General features: G+C 38.5%; 1 protein-coding gene across 11 annotated transcripts in view; it reads right to left on the bottom strand.

Annotated features, from left to right (window-relative positions):
* The window catches only part of RBMS3 (RNA binding motif single stranded interacting protein 3), a 692098-nt gene that overhangs the window by 525777 nt on the left and 143715 nt on the right, over positions 1 to 22606 (bottom strand). For 8 of the 11 annotated variants that reach the window (XM_034662112.1, XM_034662107.1, XM_034662106.1 and 5 more), the window contains exon 2: positions 13276 to 13448. In XM_034662112.1, coding sequence (XP_034518003.1) covers positions 13276 to 13448 — 173 coding nt within the window. The remainder of the gene's footprint in view (positions 1 to 13275; positions 13449 to 22606) is intronic. The other 3 variants (XM_034662113.1, XM_034662109.1, XM_034662108.1) reach the window with 1 other exon arrangement.

Genomic DNA, 22606 nt, shown 5'->3' with positions numbered 1-22606 from the left:
ACTTTAGAGTTAGAGAAAACAGAGTCACATACGGAGGCAGAGAACCAAGAACTGACTGTTTATGTAAAGGCCCACAGCAAATCAGTTTCCACTCAGACAAAACGATCCTGACATGAAAGCATTCCCAGGAAATATGCCTCCTTTCCCTCTCTCAGACGTGTCATTCATTATTAGTGCAAGATGACACCCCTTTTAAATTTTGAAATTGGGGAAGCCTTTTACTGTTCTCCGATAACCTCATTTCTAGTTCTTACTTGAACTGCTTACAGCCTTTGTCTGGTTTGTGGTCCTGAAAGTATCATAAGGACACTTTATCCAATAAAGCATGCAGGTAATTATAGCAATCACAGAGTTCACTGTGTGTCTGTGGCATGGTTCTATGTTGAGACATGCAGATCATCTATAGATCACGCCTCTGGCTCGCTCTGTAATGCCGAAGCATGAATCGGTGAAACAGGTGAGCTCTTTATCTTAAACTTGGTTGCTTTCCCAAGATTCCTGTGCAAGAATCAGCAAGGCTCAATTCTTCAGGTAACGAATCAATGTCAGGCTCAATGCCTTTGAAAACTCTTGTGTAGAGGGCAGCAATTACCAACAGCCAAGGTCTGGGTCCTGGGTAATGCAGACAATTGTGTTTACATAGATAAAGTCTAAAAGGAATCACAAGAACACCAGAACTGGGAGTGTATGTTTGGGGGGTTGGGGTGGGGGGGCTTGGGATAGTATGTTTGATATACAAAATTTTAGTACAGAGCTAGAAATCGTTTGAGCAAAATGACCACCAGCTTCACAAAGAATGTCCACATTGGGAGCAAATTAATATCAGTTTATATTGGGAAAAGTTCTCACATGCATAGTACTCACTGGGTGCTTATTCCATATCAGGCTTTATTTTAATGCTTTCTGGGTTTTAACTCACTCAATTTTCTTAGCAACCCTGAAAGGGAGGTTATCATTGTTATGTCCATTCTACAGAAAGAGAAACTGAGGAACAGAGGAATAGTGTAACTTGTCCAAAGACACATAACTAATAAATAACAGATTTGAGAGTTGAACCCTGAGTGGTCCTCATTATGATATAAAAAGGACAAGGCTACATATACAGAGAACCAAAATAACAGGTTTTCTGTATTTTCTGAGAAAGAAGTCAACCTACATCAAGTTTGACAGGAAAGAATATTTATGAAAATAATGTTTCAGTAACTGTTATTATTTAAGCATATGTCTCCCTGATTTGAAATTTAGTGTAGATATTTAAATAAACAGAGGTTTCTAATAAACAAAAAAAGAGTATCTAAAATTTGTTTAATGGAAGAACTGAGGAAATACTTTTTAAATATATACTTTGTAAGAAAATTTAGTTGATAAGAACTGATTCAAGCTAAGCCAAACGCAACTTGTTGATTCAGCAATAAAGTCTAAATGATATCAGAATACCATTAATATATTCACATTGATAGCAACTGTCAAATATGTTTTAAACCACTTTATTATACTCAAGAGCTAAAATGCTTGGCATCAATTTGATTTGAAAGCTTCCATTTTATTTTTTAAAGCATATCATTAGGCCATATTTTATGCACTAAAACTCTAAGTGTTTTAAAATTTGTTTTGAACTATATTTTAATTTTCCCCTTTACATAGAGCCTAAATGGTGTATATTTATCCTGATGTGAATTTTTATAGGATAAATGCATCACTAAACAATGAATAGCAATGATAACACAAACTATCATAAGATAATACAAGGATTCACTGTTACATTGAGACAAATAAGACAGGAATAATATAAAAACTAAAATATGTGCTTTGTTTGAACATAGACTCTAAAATTATGGGTGAGCCCCACTTAATTTAGTCCTTATACAAATTTAGTCCTTATACATGTATATGTGAATGACAGTAAGGATTTTTTTCCACTGTATAAATTAATAATAATAACTACCTTTTATTAAGAGTTCAATATGTATCAGTCACTCATAGGTTCAGATGGGCTAAATGACTTGACCCACAATTTCACAACTAGTAAGAGATTAACTAGAACCCACCACTGACTCAAAATTCTCTGTTACTTTCATGTATGATGCTGCCTCCTTGCCTTCTTAAGTAGGGTGATTTCAAATCGTGAATTTCGTAGCATACGATCGTATTTTATAAAGCTTTTGGGATGATGAAAATATTTTACATTTTGATTGTCATGGTTACTACATAAAGTCATCAAACACTACACTTGACATTAATGTATTTAGTGTTACTTCTCAATAATGTTTATTGAAAAACTAAAACAACAAATCTACTTAGAAAAATTTTAGGGGCATGTTTATTGTGTGAGATACTCGTTTGTCAGGAGACACCCAGTGTTAGAGATATGATGAATATGAGAACAGATTGAAAAGTAGAGCAGAAAGGTTTTTTTCAAATTTTCTTTCTAAGAATAAATTGTGACGATTACTTATTTGCAATCATATGATTAAATTATGGTTAAATTGCATATAGAGATCATACTCTTGCCAATTTTCAGACTACAAGCTGTCATTTCTGAAATGTGACAAATATACAGATATGCTTTGTGTGTTTTTTCAAGAGTCTCCAATTTTGTGCCCCCAAAAGTCATTGTTTGCAAAGAGAAATCTGCAGAAAGACTCCAAAGCCAAAAAAAATTCCACAAACGCCATTCAGTGAGCCCAGATTACTTTGCATTAGGTATGGAATTAGCAGTTAGTGGCACACTGTGATCTGTTTGACAGCTGAAACCTGGTGGCTGAGGCAAAAATTAATGGTTATTTCCTACCTCAGCAGCACTATTGAGTGAGTAAGCAAAGTATTGATCCTTATTTGGTTCCTGAAACACATGGGACTCAAGTTATCCAGAGGCTTGCCTCCAAAACTCTCCTTGGGAACCAGGCAATAAAAGAGCTTGTAATTCGAAACCTTTCTTCTTTTCACCCTGGAATGCAGGGTCTGAGGGAAACCCTGCTTCCTATGTCTCCCCCTTTGAACTTAAAGTCTACCCCAGAACAAGTTTCATGATATAAGTCCAATATAGTCATTTTTATATTACTGATGAATTCAGGATTTCTTCTGTTACTAAATATTTATCATTTCCACTTAAATATCTGGAACTGTGCTAGGCACTGAGGGTACAAAAGATAAATGTACTCAAAAAGCTTGTAGTTAAGGAAAATGGGAGGGAGAGAGAGAAAGAGAGTTAGAGACAGAGAGACAGAGAGAATAAACCAGAAGATCAGTGAAATATAGTGTTAGGAAAGACTATTTAGGTATGGTTTGGGCACAAAGGACAGACAGGCATTTGTACTTGGAAGGATTGTCAGGTAATGACCCTGAAGAAAGGCCCACCAAATAGATTTCAGTTTTCACTCCCCCACAAAGCCTGCCCTGGTCAAGCTTGCCAATGACCTTGATGTTGCCAAACCCAATGTCATTTCTCTGTTAGCATATTTTTTAACTTCTCAATAGTATGTAATCAAGATCCTTGATTCTTCCACCTTCTTGAGATACTTTCTTCCCCTGGCTTCTATTCCCCCCACTCTCCTGCTTTCCTGGTTTTCCTCAGTCTTGTTGTTTGTTCCTTTTTAAACTCTTTTCTTGGCTTCTGTCCTTCTCAGAATCTTAGAACGTTGAGTTGTGAGACCACTTCTCTTGCTGTGTACATACCCTGTATATTAATCATGTTTAAGAGGAGAACTATTAAACCAAACTCCTTAATTTAAACCCTGGACTTGCCAACTACCAGCTGTATAACACTGGGGAAGTCACTTAAGTTCTTCATGTCATTGGTTTCTCACCTCACCTATAAAATGGGGGTTGCCCAAGAGGTATAAACGAGATAACATGTGTAATAAGTAAACTACTTAGAATAATGTTCAGCACATATTAGGCACTATATTGTTAACATTGGTATATGTTTTAAGGCCACCTATAAGGCTTATGACTCCCAGTCTATATTTTTTACTTTAACCTCTGCTTTGGAAACTAGTCATATATCAAACTGCCAACTGGTATCTCATTTTTGATGTCTAATAGGATCTCAAAATAAACAAGACTGAGGAGAACTCATGATTTCTATCCACCCCAAATCGTTCCTTCCACAATCCTCCCCATTGTATGAAATGGCCCTGTACTTTTTCAAGATGCTAAGGCCAAAACTGAGGAATTATTAGGAATTATTCCTAATTTCTCTTTCTCTAACTACCCTGCCATATCAGTAATGTCTATCATTAGTAACTTCCATCAAAACCATCTCCAAAATATATCCCAAAACCATCATACCTAATCTCCTCCACCACTATGATTCTATTCCAAGCCATCACAGTTTCCTGCTTGGACCTCCACAATGACCTCCTTGCTCATTTGCATGCCTCTTCTCTCATATGTCCCTAAAATCCATTCTTTACAGAGTAGCCAGAATAACTTTGCTAAATGAAATTAATAAATTAGGATAAAATCCAATCTCCATACTCTGGCTCACAAAACCTTCCTGATTTGGCCCTGGCGCACATTTTTTGCTTCATCTCTTACTATCTCTACCTCCCCTTACTCACTGTTCTTTTGCTATTCTGTCCTTTATATTCCTTGAATACACCAAGCTCATTTCCACCTTCGGACTTTTGTACAAGCTTACATCTGCCTGTGATGCCCTTCCTTCTGAATATCATATGCCTGGTTCCTTCTTGAAATTGAGAGCTCATCTCGAAGAGGTCACCCAGTCTATAATAACCTGCCAGTCATTACTTACAACCTCCTTTTCATGGTATTTCAACCTTCTTTTCATGGCACATTCTGATGTTTTCTTAAACTATTCATTTATTGGTGTATTATGTCTCTCCATGAGAGTGTAAGCTCTATGCCAAGACTTAACCAGTCCTTAAGGTATCTGGAGTGCTTGGCACATAGATGACATTCAATAAATACCTCTGAATAAATGAGTAAATAAACAATGGCAGTAGTGAAGCAGAGGAGATGTTGGGTATCATAAATACCAAGCAATTGAAATCTATGTACTTTGGCAACTATTTCTTGGCTGGCGAAAGAAGTGACTCCAAGGGTTTGTTTGTTTGTTTGTTTTTGTATTTAATCTGAATGACTGGGTGGATGGTGGTGCCATTTACAGAGAAAGAGAACACTGAAGAAGGAACAAGTCTAAGAATAATCCTTTTTTGGACAATGAGTTTGATAGCTCTTGGGATACAAATTTGGAATCTTTCAGTGATAATGAGATAGGATCTAGGACTAAGAGAAGACTCCATGGGCTGGAGATGTAGATTTAATAATCATCAGAACAGCTGAGGTTATTTAAGTAGACTTTGTGAAGCAGGAACGGAGGAGGTCCAAACTCTGGAAGACAGCAAAATATTCAAGAGGAAGGCAGATAAAGAGAAGTTGGAAAGAAGAATCTCCAAAAGGTAAGAGGAAACCCAAGAAAGAATATGATAGCCCAGGAAGGACATTTTGAGAATAAAAGAGAAGTAAACAGAGTTAAGTAACACAGAGATCAAATAAGATAAGGACTAAAAAAGTCAACTGTATTTGGCAATTAGAATATCACTGGGAAAACCAAAAACCAAGATGCCCTCTGAGCTTGCAAAGAGTCCTGCCCTTGAACCTCAAGTTCCTCATAATTTCAGGAACTCAGCAAGATACCTGCCTGGAATTCTACTTCTCCCAGAGTTCCAGGCCATTAGTTGGCACATCCAGAGAGAGTTGATCACACTCTTCCCCACCCCCAGCTTTTTTGTGTGTCTACCAACACAGTAACCTATGTTAACTTGTGCTCTCAACAGTTTTGTTTTTATTTTTCTCTTCTCTGTTTCTAGGAAGAAGTATTAGGTATCAGCAATTCAAATAAATAGATTTTGGAAAAATCATGGACATTCAACAGAATATTCTTCATCCTGAGTAATAAAAACAATAACAAAAGAATGGTCAATGAATCAGGACAATAATTTCCAGGATGCCCCCCAAGTGCTGGAGGATTACTTTTTTATCATTTACTAAATATGTTCACTAGACTATAGTCAGCAAGAAAAATGTAAATATATAGAAGTTTAATAACAGTCAAAATAGGAAGAGTTCCTTGCTCAATAATTAATTAAATGCAAATGTTATTAAAACTGGAATGTTAAAGAAATGTTTGACTTAATAAAAATTGTGTGAAGAAGGAAAGTGGGATCCTTCCAAGGACATTCTTTAAAGTGCTTTTAGAGCCCTGTTTCAGGGCTTGATTTTCCATGCCTAAATCTAAAAATCCCATTTTTAAATTGGAAAATCCAATTCACCCCAAAATTATCTTAATAAAATTTATTTTTAAGTCTTCTGGTTAATTGAAAACAAACTTGTAGCCCCTAAGAAGTTGCTAGATTCTATGCAAGTCAGAGTAAAGAAGTTAAAACAGAAGATTAAATTATATTTTTCGATTAGCATGAGCATAATTCACTCCAGGGATTCCCAAACTTTGCTACATAATAGAATTACCTGAGCTGACTTTGACAAATCTTAGTATCTAAGCAGACCCCTCATACGTTAAATCAGAATCTCTGGGGGTGAGATTCAGACATTAATATTTTTTAAATTTCCTCAAGGGATTGTCATAGGCGTCCATGGATATGAGAACTCATGTAACTTATGCCACCCTCATTCTCATTAAATGAATGCTTTAGTGGTTACAAATAAGAGCTTTGAAGTCCAAGCTGGTTTTGAATGCGGGTGGCTGCATAAACTTGGACAACAAGGCCCCTAACCTTTCTGAGCCTCAGTTTATTCAACTATTACTCAGTAATTATTGTTTCCACTTCACTAGGTTGTTTTTAAAAAGATCTATTTATTTATTTGAGAGAGAAAGAGTATAGGCACGCATGTGCCTGAGCACGAGGTGGGGGGGGTGGGAGAGGGAGAGAATCTCAAGCAAGTGCAATGGCAGACATGGGGCTCAATCTCACAAACCATGAGATCATGACCTGAGCCAAAACCAAGAGTCAGATGCTTAACCGACTGAGCCACCATGGGTGCCCCCATAAGGCCATTTTGAGCATTAAATGAGGTAATATAAAAACTTAGACTATGTGTTACATAATACACAATAAATGCTGCTAATATATATAAACATAATGATTCATTATTAATGATAATTATCAATTAATTACAAGCCAAATACTATATCCGGCTTATAATTCATAGTTGGCAAATATAATTGTACATAAATCTGAATTAATACATGTAATCAAGTATCAGATCTATGCTGACTCAATGAATTCAGACATCTAGTTTGGACCACAAAGGCACTGTCTCATTTAAATTACACAAAGGAGGGTTCAGAGATCCTCAAATTCACTTCCTATTCACATCTGCCTCCATACAGATTTATGACACCTCAAAAGCAGCCGTGTGTAATTTGAGTCTGACTTTCAGCAGAAAGCTACTAATAAATTTCCTTGGGTCTTATTAGAGGGAACTTTTAAATCTTCGTTGACACAGTAGGAAAGAACTAAAAGAAATTTCCAGTCACATTTTTCTTATTTACTCCGTTACTCTGGAGTGCATGATGACTTGTTTTCCTTTAGTTGTATCTGAACAGTTTGACAGATTACTGTGACAAGGTTACTTTTAAATTGATAAAAGGTTTGATTGTGTCGGTGCATTTGTCAAAACTGTCTGACACCATGTATAATGGACTCTGCACTCGGAGCCCGGATGACACTTGAGTCTGCTCTAACTATTCAGCGTTCCGCACACACCCTAAGCAGACATCCCACAGGCTTGGGTGAAAGTCGGGGAGATTAGCTTGGGCAGACCCTCAGCTCTGGAGCTCAAACCCGCTTACTTTGGTCTGGCTTTTCATCCGGGGCATTTCTCCTCTCTTGTGAACTGCTAAAGTGACATTTACAGCTTCATTTTAAAGGGAGAAATGCTAGGGTGTCATAACTTAGCAAAGAGAACATTTACAGAGAAAAACAAAGGGCAGGACAGCAGACTTCCTGGTCTTCTGGTGATGATTGGAAATATGTGTACACCTAGTCAAGAGTTTCCCTACTTTCCCTTCATTCTGCCTCAGGTGGCCTTAGCACTTACCGCATGCTTACTTTGTAACAGAAGAACAATTCACTCTGTACCCATGCGGTGTTGTCCTCCACACTGGAAGTGAGGCAATATACGGCCAGAGCTTTCTCAGAGCAATGTATTAGTTAAAATTAGTTTAAGTCTTGAGGTTGGTTAGATAAAAGATATTGTAGGTGTAGAAAATATAAATACATCATGATTTTTGTTTTCAATTTTAAATTCTATTATGTTAAATATGTGGTTTTATTTTTTTAAGAGTAATTTCAATATGTTTCAGGGGCATGTTTACAATCATATCAGAGAAGTTACCAATTTTCTTTTGAGAGAGGAAATATAGTTTTACATGTAAAAAATGATTCTACCACCCAAATTTTGGTCCAAAAGTTGCAATACTTTCTCTCTCTCCTCTCAAGTCAAATTTATCTTTCCCCACCTCCATCTCCTCCTCTTGAGATAAGCATAAAGGGTATGTAATCTAAGCATTCCACCCATGATTTCCAAAAGATAACCCCTCCCACGAATATAACTGTATAGTTAATAGGAGTTCTTGATTTTCATTATGTTTGCCCTTATTGCTCTTAATATTGCAATCCTTAAATGTTTAATAATATCTTGATGGCCCATTCATGAGTAGGTAAGAAAAAGAGATTTAAAAAATCACTGATTTGGGTCTTCTGTGCTAGTTCACTGTTTCATTCGGAGTTCATTTGATTACTTGTCTCTCAAGACTTTCTTTTTTAATGGAAAAATAAGTGCATTAAAAAAAAAAGACAGCTTTCACCACACATAACTAGTCTACCACCACAATTATTAACCCTCACACCTGCTCTGACTAAATTATTCTTCCAGCTTGCTTTTCAACTATTCCTACCCTGATTGTCCCCTGATCTCACGGGATGCCTTCTTTCCACTTCACAGCTGGAATTTTTTGAAACAAAAATCTGACGAGGTCACCTTCCTGTTTATGACAAGCCAATGTTTTCCTCCATTGCTCTTAACATAAAACACATTTTTTAACATGATCCACAAAGAAATCACCTTATCCCATATTTCCAGCTCATTTTGCCCCATACTCTATCTCTCTGTCTCTGCTGTAACAACACTGGCTTTCTTTCAGCCCCTTGATCTTGCCATGCTCCCTCCTACCATTGGTTCTATACACATGACGCTCTGCCTGGAATGCTCTCACCTTCCTTCCCCATTTGTAAAACATATTCTTCCTTCTGATCTTACCTCAATTGTCACTTCCTCAGAGATTCCTTTGCTCATTGCCCTAACTCAGATAGATCCCATGTGATAAAGACTCTTGGTTCCAAGTTCCTCTCCTTTTTTTTTTTTTTTTGAATTTATAGTTGTGTTGTTTTTGTTTTTGTTTGTTTTTTAGAAAGGCAGGAGGGGCCGGGGGAGAGGGAGACAGAGATGGAGAGAAGCAGACTCCCCGCTGAGTGTGGAGCCCAATGCAGGACTCCATCCCACAACCCTGAGATGATGGCCTGAGCCAAAATCAAGAGTCAGATGCTTAACCGACTGAGCCACCCAGGTGCCCCTAGTTGCAATTTCAAATCTAATTATATGATTATTTCATTGATGTCTATTTTCCCTAATAAAATATAAGCTCTGCTAAAGCAAGGCCTTTGTCTAAATTTACTCACCACTGAGTCTTCAGCACTGTATCTGGCATGCAGCACAGGTGCTCTGTAAATATTTCTTGATTGAGAACACAATAAAGTTCCTTGAGCTTTCTCAAGATAAAGACATTACAAAGTCTTCAACTACAGTATCTCCCATAAGACACACCATGTGATGTACTCATTCGAAACATAACTAGAGAGGTTTCCCATCGAGTGAAATCATTTTTTAGTCTCGTTTTCTTTTCCTTGATTTTACTTGTGATCTGAACATAGAAGCTTTGATGATGAATGTGAATAGAATCCCTCAATAAGACTTTGCTCTCAGATTATACATTGAGAAATAATGTAATTTCTTTTCTTTAATATCATTTTCTTGCCATTCATTAGTATTAATATGGATTACTGTACTCTAATACCAGATAATTCAATATATCTATGCTTATTTTTGGTATATCTCTGTTTTTTCTATTATTTTATTACTATGGTTATTAGCAAATACTGTATTTCCTATAATATAAGGAAATACTAACTGTAAAATACTTATAATTCCATTGAAATAAACATGAAAAATCAATCTCGGTGGCAAGTTCATTTAAACCTACAAATCTTATGTTTGTAGGTAAGATGTTTTTAAAGTGTTGGGTGAGTAATAGGAATATAAAATGATTTGAATCTTTAGAAAACTATTAATGTAAAATACTAATGACCGATGCAAGAGACCAACTCTACAAGAGAGAAAACGTGATTTTACAAGTGACCTGCATCGGTCTCTTACCGCAGGCACCCCCATATAACAGGTCTTACCAATATAGCTAAACCAGCTCAGGCTGTGGTACTGCCAACACTGGAAAACGGGGTTGGGGAAAGATAGAAAAGTATCCAAGAGTAGATTTTACCACTAAATAATAATGAGGGCCACAATGAAATATTAGAATTTTAGGGTAAAAGAAGCTTAAAGGATTATCAAGTGTAAACCCGTTATTTCATACATGGGGGAAACCAAAGTTAGGGTGAAAACAAGTCATTGGTCTAAGGCCACACACCCTGTTGATGGCAGAGCCAGCACCCAAAACCAGATCTCTTAGCTATTCCCACTACATTATGTGGCTTGATCACATCAGTTCTCCAAAATTTTCTAGGAAAAATAATCTAAGCAATAAACCCCAGGTCCAGACCACTTTAGTAACTGGAGAACCCACAAACAAGTTTATAATAACAATACCATGGGTCCGATCTTATTAGCCAGCAAAATCTAATATGAACAAGTAACCAGTACCCTCTTCACTCTCAGCAGTCTCTCAATTTCTCCGAGGCACGGAAGAACATTAACAGAACTTCTTCCCTCAAAAATAATGTCTCCGTGCCAGTAAATCTCTTTCCTGGGTTAAAAACACCAATACAGGCTTTTAGGTGACATTTTCCATTTATACATTTCTGGCGACATTCTATCAAAAGTGGACACAGGACACAGAAATTTGTAGTCTAATGCTACCTCAGTGGTGTGTTCAGAAACCAGCTCTCCAAAAACATAAGATAACATTTAAATTGCCCTTATTTCTAGGGCTTGCTGGCTCCTGTGGTGTAAATACTCCCACCGTGGCTGATTTCAAGCCACTGAGTCTGGAACACACCACACATGGAATTCCTGAATATTTAACGATTGATCCTAATAGACCAGTCAGAGGCAGCCCCAACACACCACCGGTAGTACAGGGGACCTAGAAACAATCACAGTCAACCCACTCTTCCAGAAGAGAAACTGAGGCTCAAAGAGAGTAAGTGATTTGCCTCAAAGTCACACAGTGGCTGAGGGGTTTTAATGGACAGGACTCCGCCTCAACTACCTTCATAAACTAATTTCATAAATGTTACATATTAGAAATAGTCAGTGGTCTCCATAGTATTGAAGAGAGAAGGGCTCCTTCTCAAAAACCAGCAGCAACAATACCAGAGAGCCTGTTAGAAATGCATATTCTTGGTCTCCATCCTAGGCCTGGTGAGCCATTATCACTTGGGCCCAGAAATCTGTGTTTCAACAAGCTCTCGGAGTGGTATAGAACAAAGAGAAAATATCTTCCTTAAGCCCATCAATATTTTTTATAAATGAGATTCCAATACGAGTCAGAGATAATGGCTACCCTTTCCCTATCAGCATCTGTTAAGAGATGCTTCTTCTGAAGCTTTTAACATAAAGTCCACAATCTTTCACATTTTCGAAATTTCTTACTTTTCAAAATAGTTTATGTGTTTCTAACAACACCAGGAAAAAGTTGAGTTATTTACCTTCCAAGTCCAAACCCAACATTTCACAGACCAAAACCTAACATATATTTATATGTCTTAGCTCTGGCACATTCCTTTTGTTTAAATAAATGCTTTTAAGGAAATATTTATTTTTCCAAGTTTTGCCCTACCTCCTTCACAAATCAAGGTCGTCAATAGCAAGAGCCCCCCTCCCCCACCCACTGTAATCCACACATATTGCTTTGTTAATTGATTATAGAGTTATGTATTTGTGTTTTGGTTTATCAGTCTCTTCCTGCTGTTTTGATATTTGTTCCCAATCTTAAAATCCAGAACAAAGACAAATAAATACTGTCCTTTTTGCTTTCCTCTTTCAATATTTTAGAGGTTGGAAAATTTACAATATAAATATCCCCTCAACCTTCTTGTGAAAGCATTGCAAAAGAGAAGAAGAAAAATTGAGTAATAGTTTCCCCAAATTTAAAAATACCCAGCTAAGGCATATTCAAATGACAAATAGCTGTACCGATATTCCTTTAAAAATAATCAGACAGCAATTTAAAAATACAGGTCCATGAGTCTTAATTCATTATCCATTATTAATTTCATTTGGAGGGCAAACCTAAATATGTTTATTCTATTTGCACAGAAATAAGAGAGTCAACAACCTAAGTGTTGGTAGATAAGAGATTAACAAAAACATTTCTGAAGGGCGTTTAATCACTACCACATTTCCTAGCAAATCCATAACTTCTTGCTAAGTATGGTTCTTGGCCTTGGTGGGAAAGAGCTTCACTGGAGGTGGACAGAGATGTTTTCAAGGAAACCAGAGTATTCGTTTTATAATTCCCCAATTACCTGGTCCTGGCTGAACTTCTTTTTACCAAGAACTGGCCAGAAAAGCTTTGCAACAGTGGAGGTCACCGTCCTGAAATCCCCCACTTCCAAGTTTTTGAGATTCCCTTCGCTAACACTTCTCCAGAACAGCAGCTACCTTTATGAAATTCACCTCGGATTCCACGAGCCACGTGGGGTTTGAAGGCCCAACTAATGTTTGCTCATCGTCTTTCTGGTCAATACCTGTGTATCTGCCTGCAGTCCCAGGGATGCCTGCTCAGGAACCTCCCCTCCCCCAACAAAAAGCACACAAATCCCGCTTGCTGACATAAGCTGGACTTAGCCCTCCAATTGAAGTCTTCGCAGAGTCTTCCTCACTGAGACACCAATAAAGGGGAATACCGAGTGCAAACCTGAGACCTGTGTGGTTTGAGAGCACAGGAGGCAGCGTGGGGGTGAGAAAGGGCGCGGGGAGCAGAGGGGCACTTACGGTTGGCACAGCTTGATTAGGTCCTGGTCAGTGGTGCCTGGTGGAAGGCCTCGAATGTACAGGTTCGTTTTACTCAACTGTTCCCCGCTGCTGTTGCTGCTGCTGTTGTTGCTGCTGCTGTTTGTGCTGGGGCTGGGAGGAGCCATGGGGTGGGGAGCTGGTGCATAGGACTGCTGGAAACAGAAAAGGCTGTTACTGGAAAAACAAAGCCAGCACCTATTCACAGGCCAGCAGCGCAACTCGAAAGCAATGCAAGCTTCTCGGCCTCTCTGATCCACTCATGCACACACATCTTTATATCCCACCCTGTGTACTCCTGAGATCACTTGCTCCACCCCCCACCCCTACACCAGACCTGCCTTTGGATCAGGGTAAGTTAGCCATAAATGGGACAAAAAGAAGTTCCCAGGTGCTCCTGACAGTGTCATATGGCTTCTGAGCTAGTCCGCTGTGATTCTCCTGAGACCTGTAAAGTAGCATGGTACCTCCCTCCCTGTTACAAGAACATAGTTCTTTCACTCTTGGCACCAAAGCCCTGCTTCTAGCTCGCTTCAACAGCCACATATCTTTGCTTTGCCTCTACTCCTTGTTCCCTCCTTCTCTCCAAAAAAACAAACAAAACAAAATAAAACACAAAAGGACATACTTCCTTCCATTATTGTCTTCACCATCCCACTCCAATATAACTCCTGACACATAGAAATCACTCTATAAATGGCGACTCTATGAATGAACAAACAGATGGATGAATCTATCTTACCTCTTTCTCCCACTCCCTAATCTGCTTCTTCATGGTGAATGCCATTTGTTTGCAATACTGAGCCACCAATCTCTCACTACAGTCAAGGTTCCCTTTAAATTATTCTAGGGTCTCAATCTAGGTAGCACAGCCAACTTGGAGGGGATAATTCTCTGTCGTGGGGCCCTTCATGTTCATTACATTGTATGTCCTCCATTTTTCATTGCAGGATCATAACAGCATTCTTGTCCTTTACCCACCAGATTCTAGTAGCACCCATCCTCTAGTTGAGACAACCAAAAATGTCTCCACACACAGCCAAGTGCTCCCTGGCAGGGGGAGTGGGGGATCTCCCTCCGTAGAGAACTATTGTTCTAACCTGTCAAACTATTTTATAACAACGTAAAAAGATAAAATGACCCGCAGCAACTTAGAGTATGCAATGTGAGAGTCTTTATAACTATACATGCCAGAATTAGTAGATATATTACTCATTATACTTTATTTCTTTGTCTAATGGGCAAAGCTGCAAAAGTTCTAAAATTACACTGACTATCTGGGTTTGCACCCTGCTATGCCTCTTACTGGCTGTGTGACCTTTGGATGGTGACTTAACCTCTCTGAGACTCAACCTTCTCATTAATATGAGGAGGATAAAAATAGTACTCTCAATAGTATGTCACAGGGTCTCTATGAAAACTCAATGAGCTAATGCAAACAAAGTGATTCCTGGAAATTAGTAAGTGCACAATAAATGTTAGCAATAACAAAAACGCAAGAATAATAATAATGCTAATACCTGTAGTTCTTAATTGTCTTGCTACTGATATTAGTCTATATAACTATTCCAGATATTCTTAACCATAAACTATAATGTTACCTAAAGGCACAATGAACACATTTATCAAGTGGGAAAATGTTCAGCCAAGTTTTAACCTGAAGATACATTAGCTGTTTTATCAGGGGTGGGAGGTGTGTACTTATCTAACAGCAAGTAGGTGGTTAATAAATACTTCGGCTGTATTATGTACAATCAATAAGTGAATGAACACAACACTTAGCCCACAGCAACAAGAGGCCAAGTTTTAGCAGTATCCAGCCTTGTTTCTTGCTATAATAGTCTGTTTTACACCTTCCAGAATTACCAGATTTGCCCCAGCCCATACTTCTAACTGGCTATAGGACAATGTCTCTTAGACGCAGTATGTCAAATGAAACTCATTATCTCTGCTTTCTCATCTCCCAATTCCCCACCCCAGCCGCCCAGCACAATGACCTCATTTCTTTGGGTGTTGCTGACATTCACCAACCTCCCTACTAGAAGCCTCAGTGTTAGCTTCATCTGCTCCTTAATTGTAAATCTCAAAACAAAGTCAGCTTCCAAAATCTCTGAGAGGTAGCTGGAAGCATACTTGTCTCTGAATTCCCACTGCTTCCTAGGCCAGGGTCTGGTCCATCTTGTAGACCCACCAGACCTATCATCTGAACCTTCCTCCCTCATGCTCTCGTCTTAGGGAGGAAAGTGAGGGAGAGGATAAGACAGAATGGTTAAATGCAAACACAAACTGGTCAAGAGTGTTCTGGGCAGTTTCTTTGATGAATGGGGGGGGTGGGGAACAACAGACACAACAGGAGCAAAACCCAGAGCCTCCTTCTTTGAAATAAACATTTCGTCAACCATTTCTTAGGTATTACCTGATTTGTTACCAACATTTTTACTGTGGAATTTTACAACAAATTACACAGGAGAATACTTTCTGTCCCCAGTGTTTAAGTAAAAGAAATACATCTATTGCCTTTTGGAATTTAATATCTGCATAAAGCTGCATGAAGTTTCTTGGCTGGCGTGAAAAACCATTCCTCCTTGATCTAAGAATTCCATTTTGGGGAGCGTGGGTGGCTCAGTCGGTTAAGCGTCCGACTCTTGATTTCTGCTCAGGTCATGATCTCAGGGTCCTGGGATAGAGCCTGGGGTTGGCCTCCATGCTCAATACCAGATCTGCTTGTACCTTCCCCTTTGCTTCCCCTCTCATCCCTCCCCTGCCCACACGTGTGCAGGCATGCTCTCTCTCTCTCTCAAATAAATAAATAAAATCTTCAAAAAAGAAGGAGAAGGAGAAGAAGAGGAAGAATTATTATTATTATTATTATTATTATTCCGTTTCGCTCCTTGGACGCCCCTTGACACTTAAGCTCTATCTCTTTACAAGTCCTGCACTTAGTAGGTGTTCAACACGTGCTTGCTAAAGCAGCATCCTGCTCTCTGTATCTCCCAATGGGACAGATGGGATTTGTCTTTTATTTCCATTATGTGCTTTATTTTCTTAAATTTCCCAGGGCTTTTTAAAAGCTGTTTGTTGCCACTTTCACCTCCCCTCTCTCCAAATTCTTTGAATTCCATTCTGTACTCAGGCTTCTTGTAAAAGGAGACTTTGTTTAAAGCAGTTTTTCCCATTGCATAGCTTTTAAAACTACCGGGGAGCCACACACACAAAAAAAAAAAAAAAAAAAAAAAAAAAAAAAAAAAAAAAAAAAAAAAAAAAAAAAAAAAAAAAAAAAAAAAGAAAAGAAAAAGAAAGAAAGAAAGAAAGAAAGAAAGAAAGAAAGAAAGAAAAGAAAAGAAAAAGAAAAAAAAGAAAAAGTCATCAGCTTTATATATATGATAGTTCTGATGGACCTGCACAGACTGAGTCCTTGATTGATCAAATAAGAAAGCATCCTCTAAAAGATGTTCAATGTGTGTTTACTTACTACTCCCCCACACCCTCAGGGGTCTTTGTAAGCATTTCCATAGCCAGAATACCATTTAGTAAATTGCATGGTGCCTAAAACAATAAATATGCCCTCCAAAGTGCCCGATGTATTCGGTAGGACGAAATAAATAAATAAACAAAACAGTCAGAACCAAATCAAAGTTGTGATGACCATAGGGAACTTGTGTGCATGGAAATGAGGTATGTAATTTATCAATAGAGATAGTAGCAACAGGCTGTTGTGGAGAAATGATGTATTCCAAAAGCCCTTTGAAAAAAATACACAATCAAAAGTGGTTTTCTACGTCTTATTCTTGTTTGTGAGTTCTAGAAGTTCTGCAGAAAGAGGTAGACTTTTCCAGTGTGATTGAGCCAATCAACCCACAGACTTTAAGACCCAGTGCCCATCTCCCGCTAATCCTTAATATTTCATTTATCCTTTGATGATATACTGAATGATTCAGCTAGCGGTCTGCGTTGTAAATCATTCTTTGGCGTTAAGAATTATAAATTCCCTCCTCTCCACCCACTTTCCAAACACACATCCTTTAATCAACAAAACATTGGCAGAAGGTTCCCAGAACGTCTGACAAATGCAAAGGCCTAAATGAATTAATTTGTGAAAAGCAAAAAGCAATGTTGTATGCTCTGGTGCCAAAGACAAATGACCAAACTACAGCATCTCAAAAAAAAAAAAAAAAAAAAAAAAAAAAAAAAAAAAAAAAGAAAAGAAAAGAAAAGAAAAAAAAGGAGCAACAATCTTTAGAGGTTAATGGGTCACAGCAACCACTTTCCTAATTAAAAGTGGCTCTGATTCCTTTCTCAATTCTTTTGTCTTCAGATGGATTTGGGATTTTATCATCCATTAGCTTTTAAATCATTTTGGGGCACAGAGGAAGAAATTTCAAAATGTTAGTAAAAAAAAAAGAATGTATTTTCCCTCAGATGAAACTGACTTTGCTATATTGCTCAAAGTCACACTTTATAAACCCTGTTGAGGAACAGTGAGGACTCACAGTTGGGGTTACTGAATGCCGTAGCAGGGCAGGGAGGTGCTATGAATTTGCAGTGTCAGCTTGGCTAAGACCAGTCAAAACGGCACATTTTCAGAAGAGGGCCTTCAGATGGCAAGTACACAGATTTCCCTCAGATGTGCATTCACAGTGGCATGGCTGGGAGGGTCTAGACGTTCTGTATCACGGGATGGGGGTGAAAGCCCTCTGAACCATGTGTTGGGGCTGCCACATCTGTGAATCAGGACCAGTGTCCTCTCTGGGAAATTAAATAAAATGTCTTGACATCCATTTTGGAAGATAATGATTCTAATAATTATAGGTAGCATTGGCGGTGTGCTTCCTAAGCATTTTATGTAACAGCCCAATGAGGCAAATGATACTCTTCTCATTCACAAATGGGAAAGCGGAAGTGCAAAACGGGCAGATGACCTTCTCAAGGTCACACAGCCCAAGCCCCAACCTGAACCTAGGAAGTTTGACTCCAGAAGCCACGCAGTCCTCCCCTCCACACTCTAGAACTTTACGTATTAAGGACACAGGCACCAATACACACAAACGGCTTTCTGACCGTGAACTTTGGAGGATGACACTGTCAGAGGCCATGGTGCATCCAAGGACAAGGCAGAGGCAAAGAAGGATGAAGGTAAACAGCATACAGTCAAGATGAAGGTTAATATGCCTTTTCCTCTATCGGAATTTAAATGAAGTCCATTTTAAAATTTAATTTCAAAGGGGAAGTGACCATCAGAAGCAAGCACGTTATGAGTTTTTCAAATAATGTCAAACAAGTGGGTTCATTTGTCAAGATTCGTGGTGTGTTATTTGATAACAGGAAAATGAACGGGCTTGCAGATCACCCTAAACGGCTGACTCATTTCGTGTGTTTGTTAATATGCCTCATTTTTCAAGTTTGAGAAGTGAATCAACCGGGTCCTCCTACATTCCTATAAAACGTGTGATTTGTGTGTGTAGGTCTGGAGGGACGTTCGTTGTGTTTTTAACCCCTACGTATTTTGGAGGTTAATTGAATATGCGGAATATGAGTTAGGGTTTTGTTCATTTGTTTTCCCTTTTCTGATGTTTTAACAGAAAGCATTGGATATAGCCAATAAATGCTGCTCCCATATCAATAGGGTAAAGCAAATCATTAAAAATCATCTTTCATACAGTGTCAAACATATCAGATAAATAAAAGGCAGGGCTGTAATACACACACACTAGCTAGCTCACTCTAAACTGGAGCTCTCAAACTCGTCACTATTGACATTTTGGACAAGATAATTCTTTGTTGTGGGGGGCTGCCCTGTGCACTGTACGATATTTAACAGCACCCCTGTCCTTTACTACTCATGGCAGGTGCACGACCCTCCCCCCAAGCTGTGGTCACCAAAAATGCTTCCAGATATCGTCAAATGCCCCCTGGGAGGGGAAAAGCACTCCTGGTCAATAATCAGTGCCTTAAATAGATCCGGCCCCTCTCCTTGAAGAACGAATACCAATACAGTACCCCTCATGGAACAATAATAGTAATAATGGCCTACAACCCACTTCATTGAGAAACCTCCTCACCCACCCAAGTTCAACTTCTTACCCCCAAGTATACGGTGTTCACCTCCCCGTGCCTCTACCCTCCGTAACTAAGACGTTGGTATGCCAAACATCATCTGCAGCACACTAGGTCTGAAACGTACTTCTTCCCCTTATTGAAAACATAACTCTTTTACAAAGAGAATTTTAAATATTTTTTGCATGCAATTCCCCTTGGCTGGGAATCACAGGGCCTCGATGCCAAACTGCAGTCAATTCTATTCCCAGCATCTGGTTGCTGGCAGGATCCTGAAGCAGTTGGTCTGGTGGTTTTTTGGAGTAGCCTTGGACTCCATCACACAGCAGTCTGTTCTGCTGATGGTCTCCCCAATTTGTTTTTATTCATCTCCAGTGCAATAGAATTTGTACTCTTTTATCCACTCAAGGGTAAAGCCCTGGATAAAGTCTCCCATGGGACTGACATGCCAAGTCTTTTACTATCCAAAAATGAATACAAACCACATTCCTGTCTTAAATCATGCATTATTTAGCCTGCACGTACACATGCAATCCATTGCTCAGTGGATAACACTGCTGCAAGCTATTGAATTCCTCTCCCAGACCGTATAATTTCCACATAACCTTGCTTTTGCAGACCTCTCCTCTAGTGTGAACACAACATGAGCAAGGAGACATGGCGAGAACTGTAGCAGTCACCGGAGTGCCTATAATAGCCTCAGATGAGTGTGTGTACAAATATTGTCCATGAGAGCAAGAATAAACGCAGCTAAACTAGTATCTAAGGCACGACATGCGATTTTAGCCATGGTTTCATGAACCACATATATTATAGCTTTGCAATTTTATGCCAGGCAATTGCCCCTCCATTATCTAGAATAGACTATAGAAAACAATCGTTTCAATTACACCTTTTATAATCGAGTTTGGTGAAAACCTGCCCCACTTCTCTTTTCCTGCCCACAGATCAGATACGGAAATGAGCAATTAAGGCCAAGACTCCTCACAAAAGGCAATCGCTTGAACATTCTCTGTCTCTTGGTAATGGCCACCTTACAGCAGCAACCTGGTGTTTAAGAGCTCCACATTGCCCTCTGGGCATCCTGCTGGACCACTAACTAGCCACTTAAACCTCTAGTCACGAGTAAAATAGGAATTGTGATGATCTCACCTCATAAGACTGCTGTGAGGCTTTAATGTATAAATTACACATGAAATATTTAGCACGGTGCCTGGCACAGAGTCAATACTCAATAAATACTTGTCGATCTTAGTATTTTCACCAGCATCATGACGACACAGATCCTTAAAAGAAACACTGCTCTCTGAATCCCAGGTGGAGTAATGTACCTTTCAGGGGGTGCTACAACAGTCAATCGCTTATTTTTTTTAAGCATGGGAGCCACTATTCTTGAGATGAAACTATGTCACTAGAACTGTGGTTTGTCATTTTCATCGAGAATCAAAAAGTAATAACTGAGCACTGATGAAACAATTACTGTGGATTGAATGACTAATTAGTTTCAAGGTATTTAGAAATCACTATTGAGGTTTTATTAAAATTCTGTTAGGATGAGATTCACTTTTGCAGTAAATATTAGTTTTTAAAAACCTCAGCAGATTGCATAATCACACATTGCTCTGTGCTATTTACAAATAGGATTAATCTAAAGTCATTGAATTCCATTCAGAGGTTTGGATATTAAATGACATTTTAAAATTCATGGTACTTGAAAACACAAGTAAACTAGTTATTGTTCATTTCAAGCACCTATAAACCAATTTCATTAACAAATTTACAAGGTAGAGACGAGTGGCTGCTATAAATGATGCCAATGGCCTTTTATAAAGATTGCTCAGTTCTCCAAATGTTGGTGACATCTGGCCTTTGCTCCCATACATCTTTTAATTTGGCCAACTCCTGGTCTCTTTAAGGAAAAATAAGCAAAATTAAAATACATTTCAAAATTTGAGGAACTTATGGCATTCGTTTAAAGTTCAAGTCTACACTAGAAAATAACCCAATAGCTCATGATTCAATATTAATAAGGATTGATTCCTCTAGCAAAGAAAAAAAAATGAGCCATGATTGGTACCCAAGATAGAGATTACAATGTCATCTCTTTTACGGACAGTAATTGTTAGAATTCCCCAGAAATATCAAAAGTGACTACAAGCCTGGGATGGGACCTCTATTCTGTTTGTCCTGGGTGTATCTCAGAGATCAACTCAAATACTTGCTTTTGTAGTGAGCTAGAATCACTGGGGAAAGACTGAAAACCCAGAACAGGTCACCATAACTGCTTGTGGAGATCTCTGGGAGAGCCAATGGTCAGCATCTCAATTCCAAAGGCAATTGGAGATAAAGAGGAGATCTTATGAAGAGTCAATTACTTGAGTGTAACTATTTGACTCTTTGTAAGATCTCCTCTTACCTTATAAGACATATTTACTTAATTATTTTAGTTTAGTTTTTTCCCCATAATCTCTATTTTGACTCATTTCCTATTTTTTTAATATCCTATGTTCCCTAATCCAATAATCTGTTTCCTGAAAACTACAATCAGTAACATTGTCAACAGTTAGTTGCCCTAGCTTTATTATGTACGCTATCCTAAATAGAATGAGGACCAGCAGATGCAGCTTACAGGGTATGACTATAAGATACGTTGCCCTAGTACGTTATTGCGACTAAATGAACACTTTCAAAGTTTCTTCTTCAGTCATGAAAACAGATATAATGAGTCATTTCCACTCAATTTGATTAATTTCCATATTAACAAATCATATTACTGACTTGGTTACTAGTAGCTAATGGGTAATAGAAATGAAGCATTTTGTTTCAAACAAATGTATAACAAAAATTACTACCAATAATGGAAGGCCAATTAGAACACCAAATGGTATTAAGACTTTTTTCATCCACTAATTGATTCTGTCCAATTAGATCAGAATTTACTTTTTCTGAAATTAAATCTATGTTGACTTAGGAGAAATGCAATAATAGCCCAAAGAACAAGAGCAGTAGAATCTGATTTCTTTATTGAGGCTTTCATCCCACATCCATGATGGCTCTCCAGCCCCCACCTAACCCTGTTTTGCTCTATTTCCAGTGCTCGTTCACCTCTGTTGCCACACTATGGTAACATCTGAATTTGTACTTTATTTTGTCTTCCTCCCTTCACTTAGAATGCCTGGGCTGCATTCTTACGTCTTTTTCTAAGGTGACTGTAAAGTGTATCTTACAAACTGAAGTACTTTGAAGAGCAAAAGAGGGA

This window comes from Ailuropoda melanoleuca, chromosome 6, assembly GCF_002007445.2.
Source record: "Ailuropoda melanoleuca isolate Jingjing chromosome 6, ASM200744v2, whole genome shotgun sequence".
Taxonomy (NCBI): Eukaryota; Metazoa; Chordata; class Mammalia; order Carnivora; family Ursidae; genus Ailuropoda; species Ailuropoda melanoleuca.
Note: the sequence above shows the minus strand (reverse complement) of the source record. Positions and strands in the feature narration are given on the sequence as shown.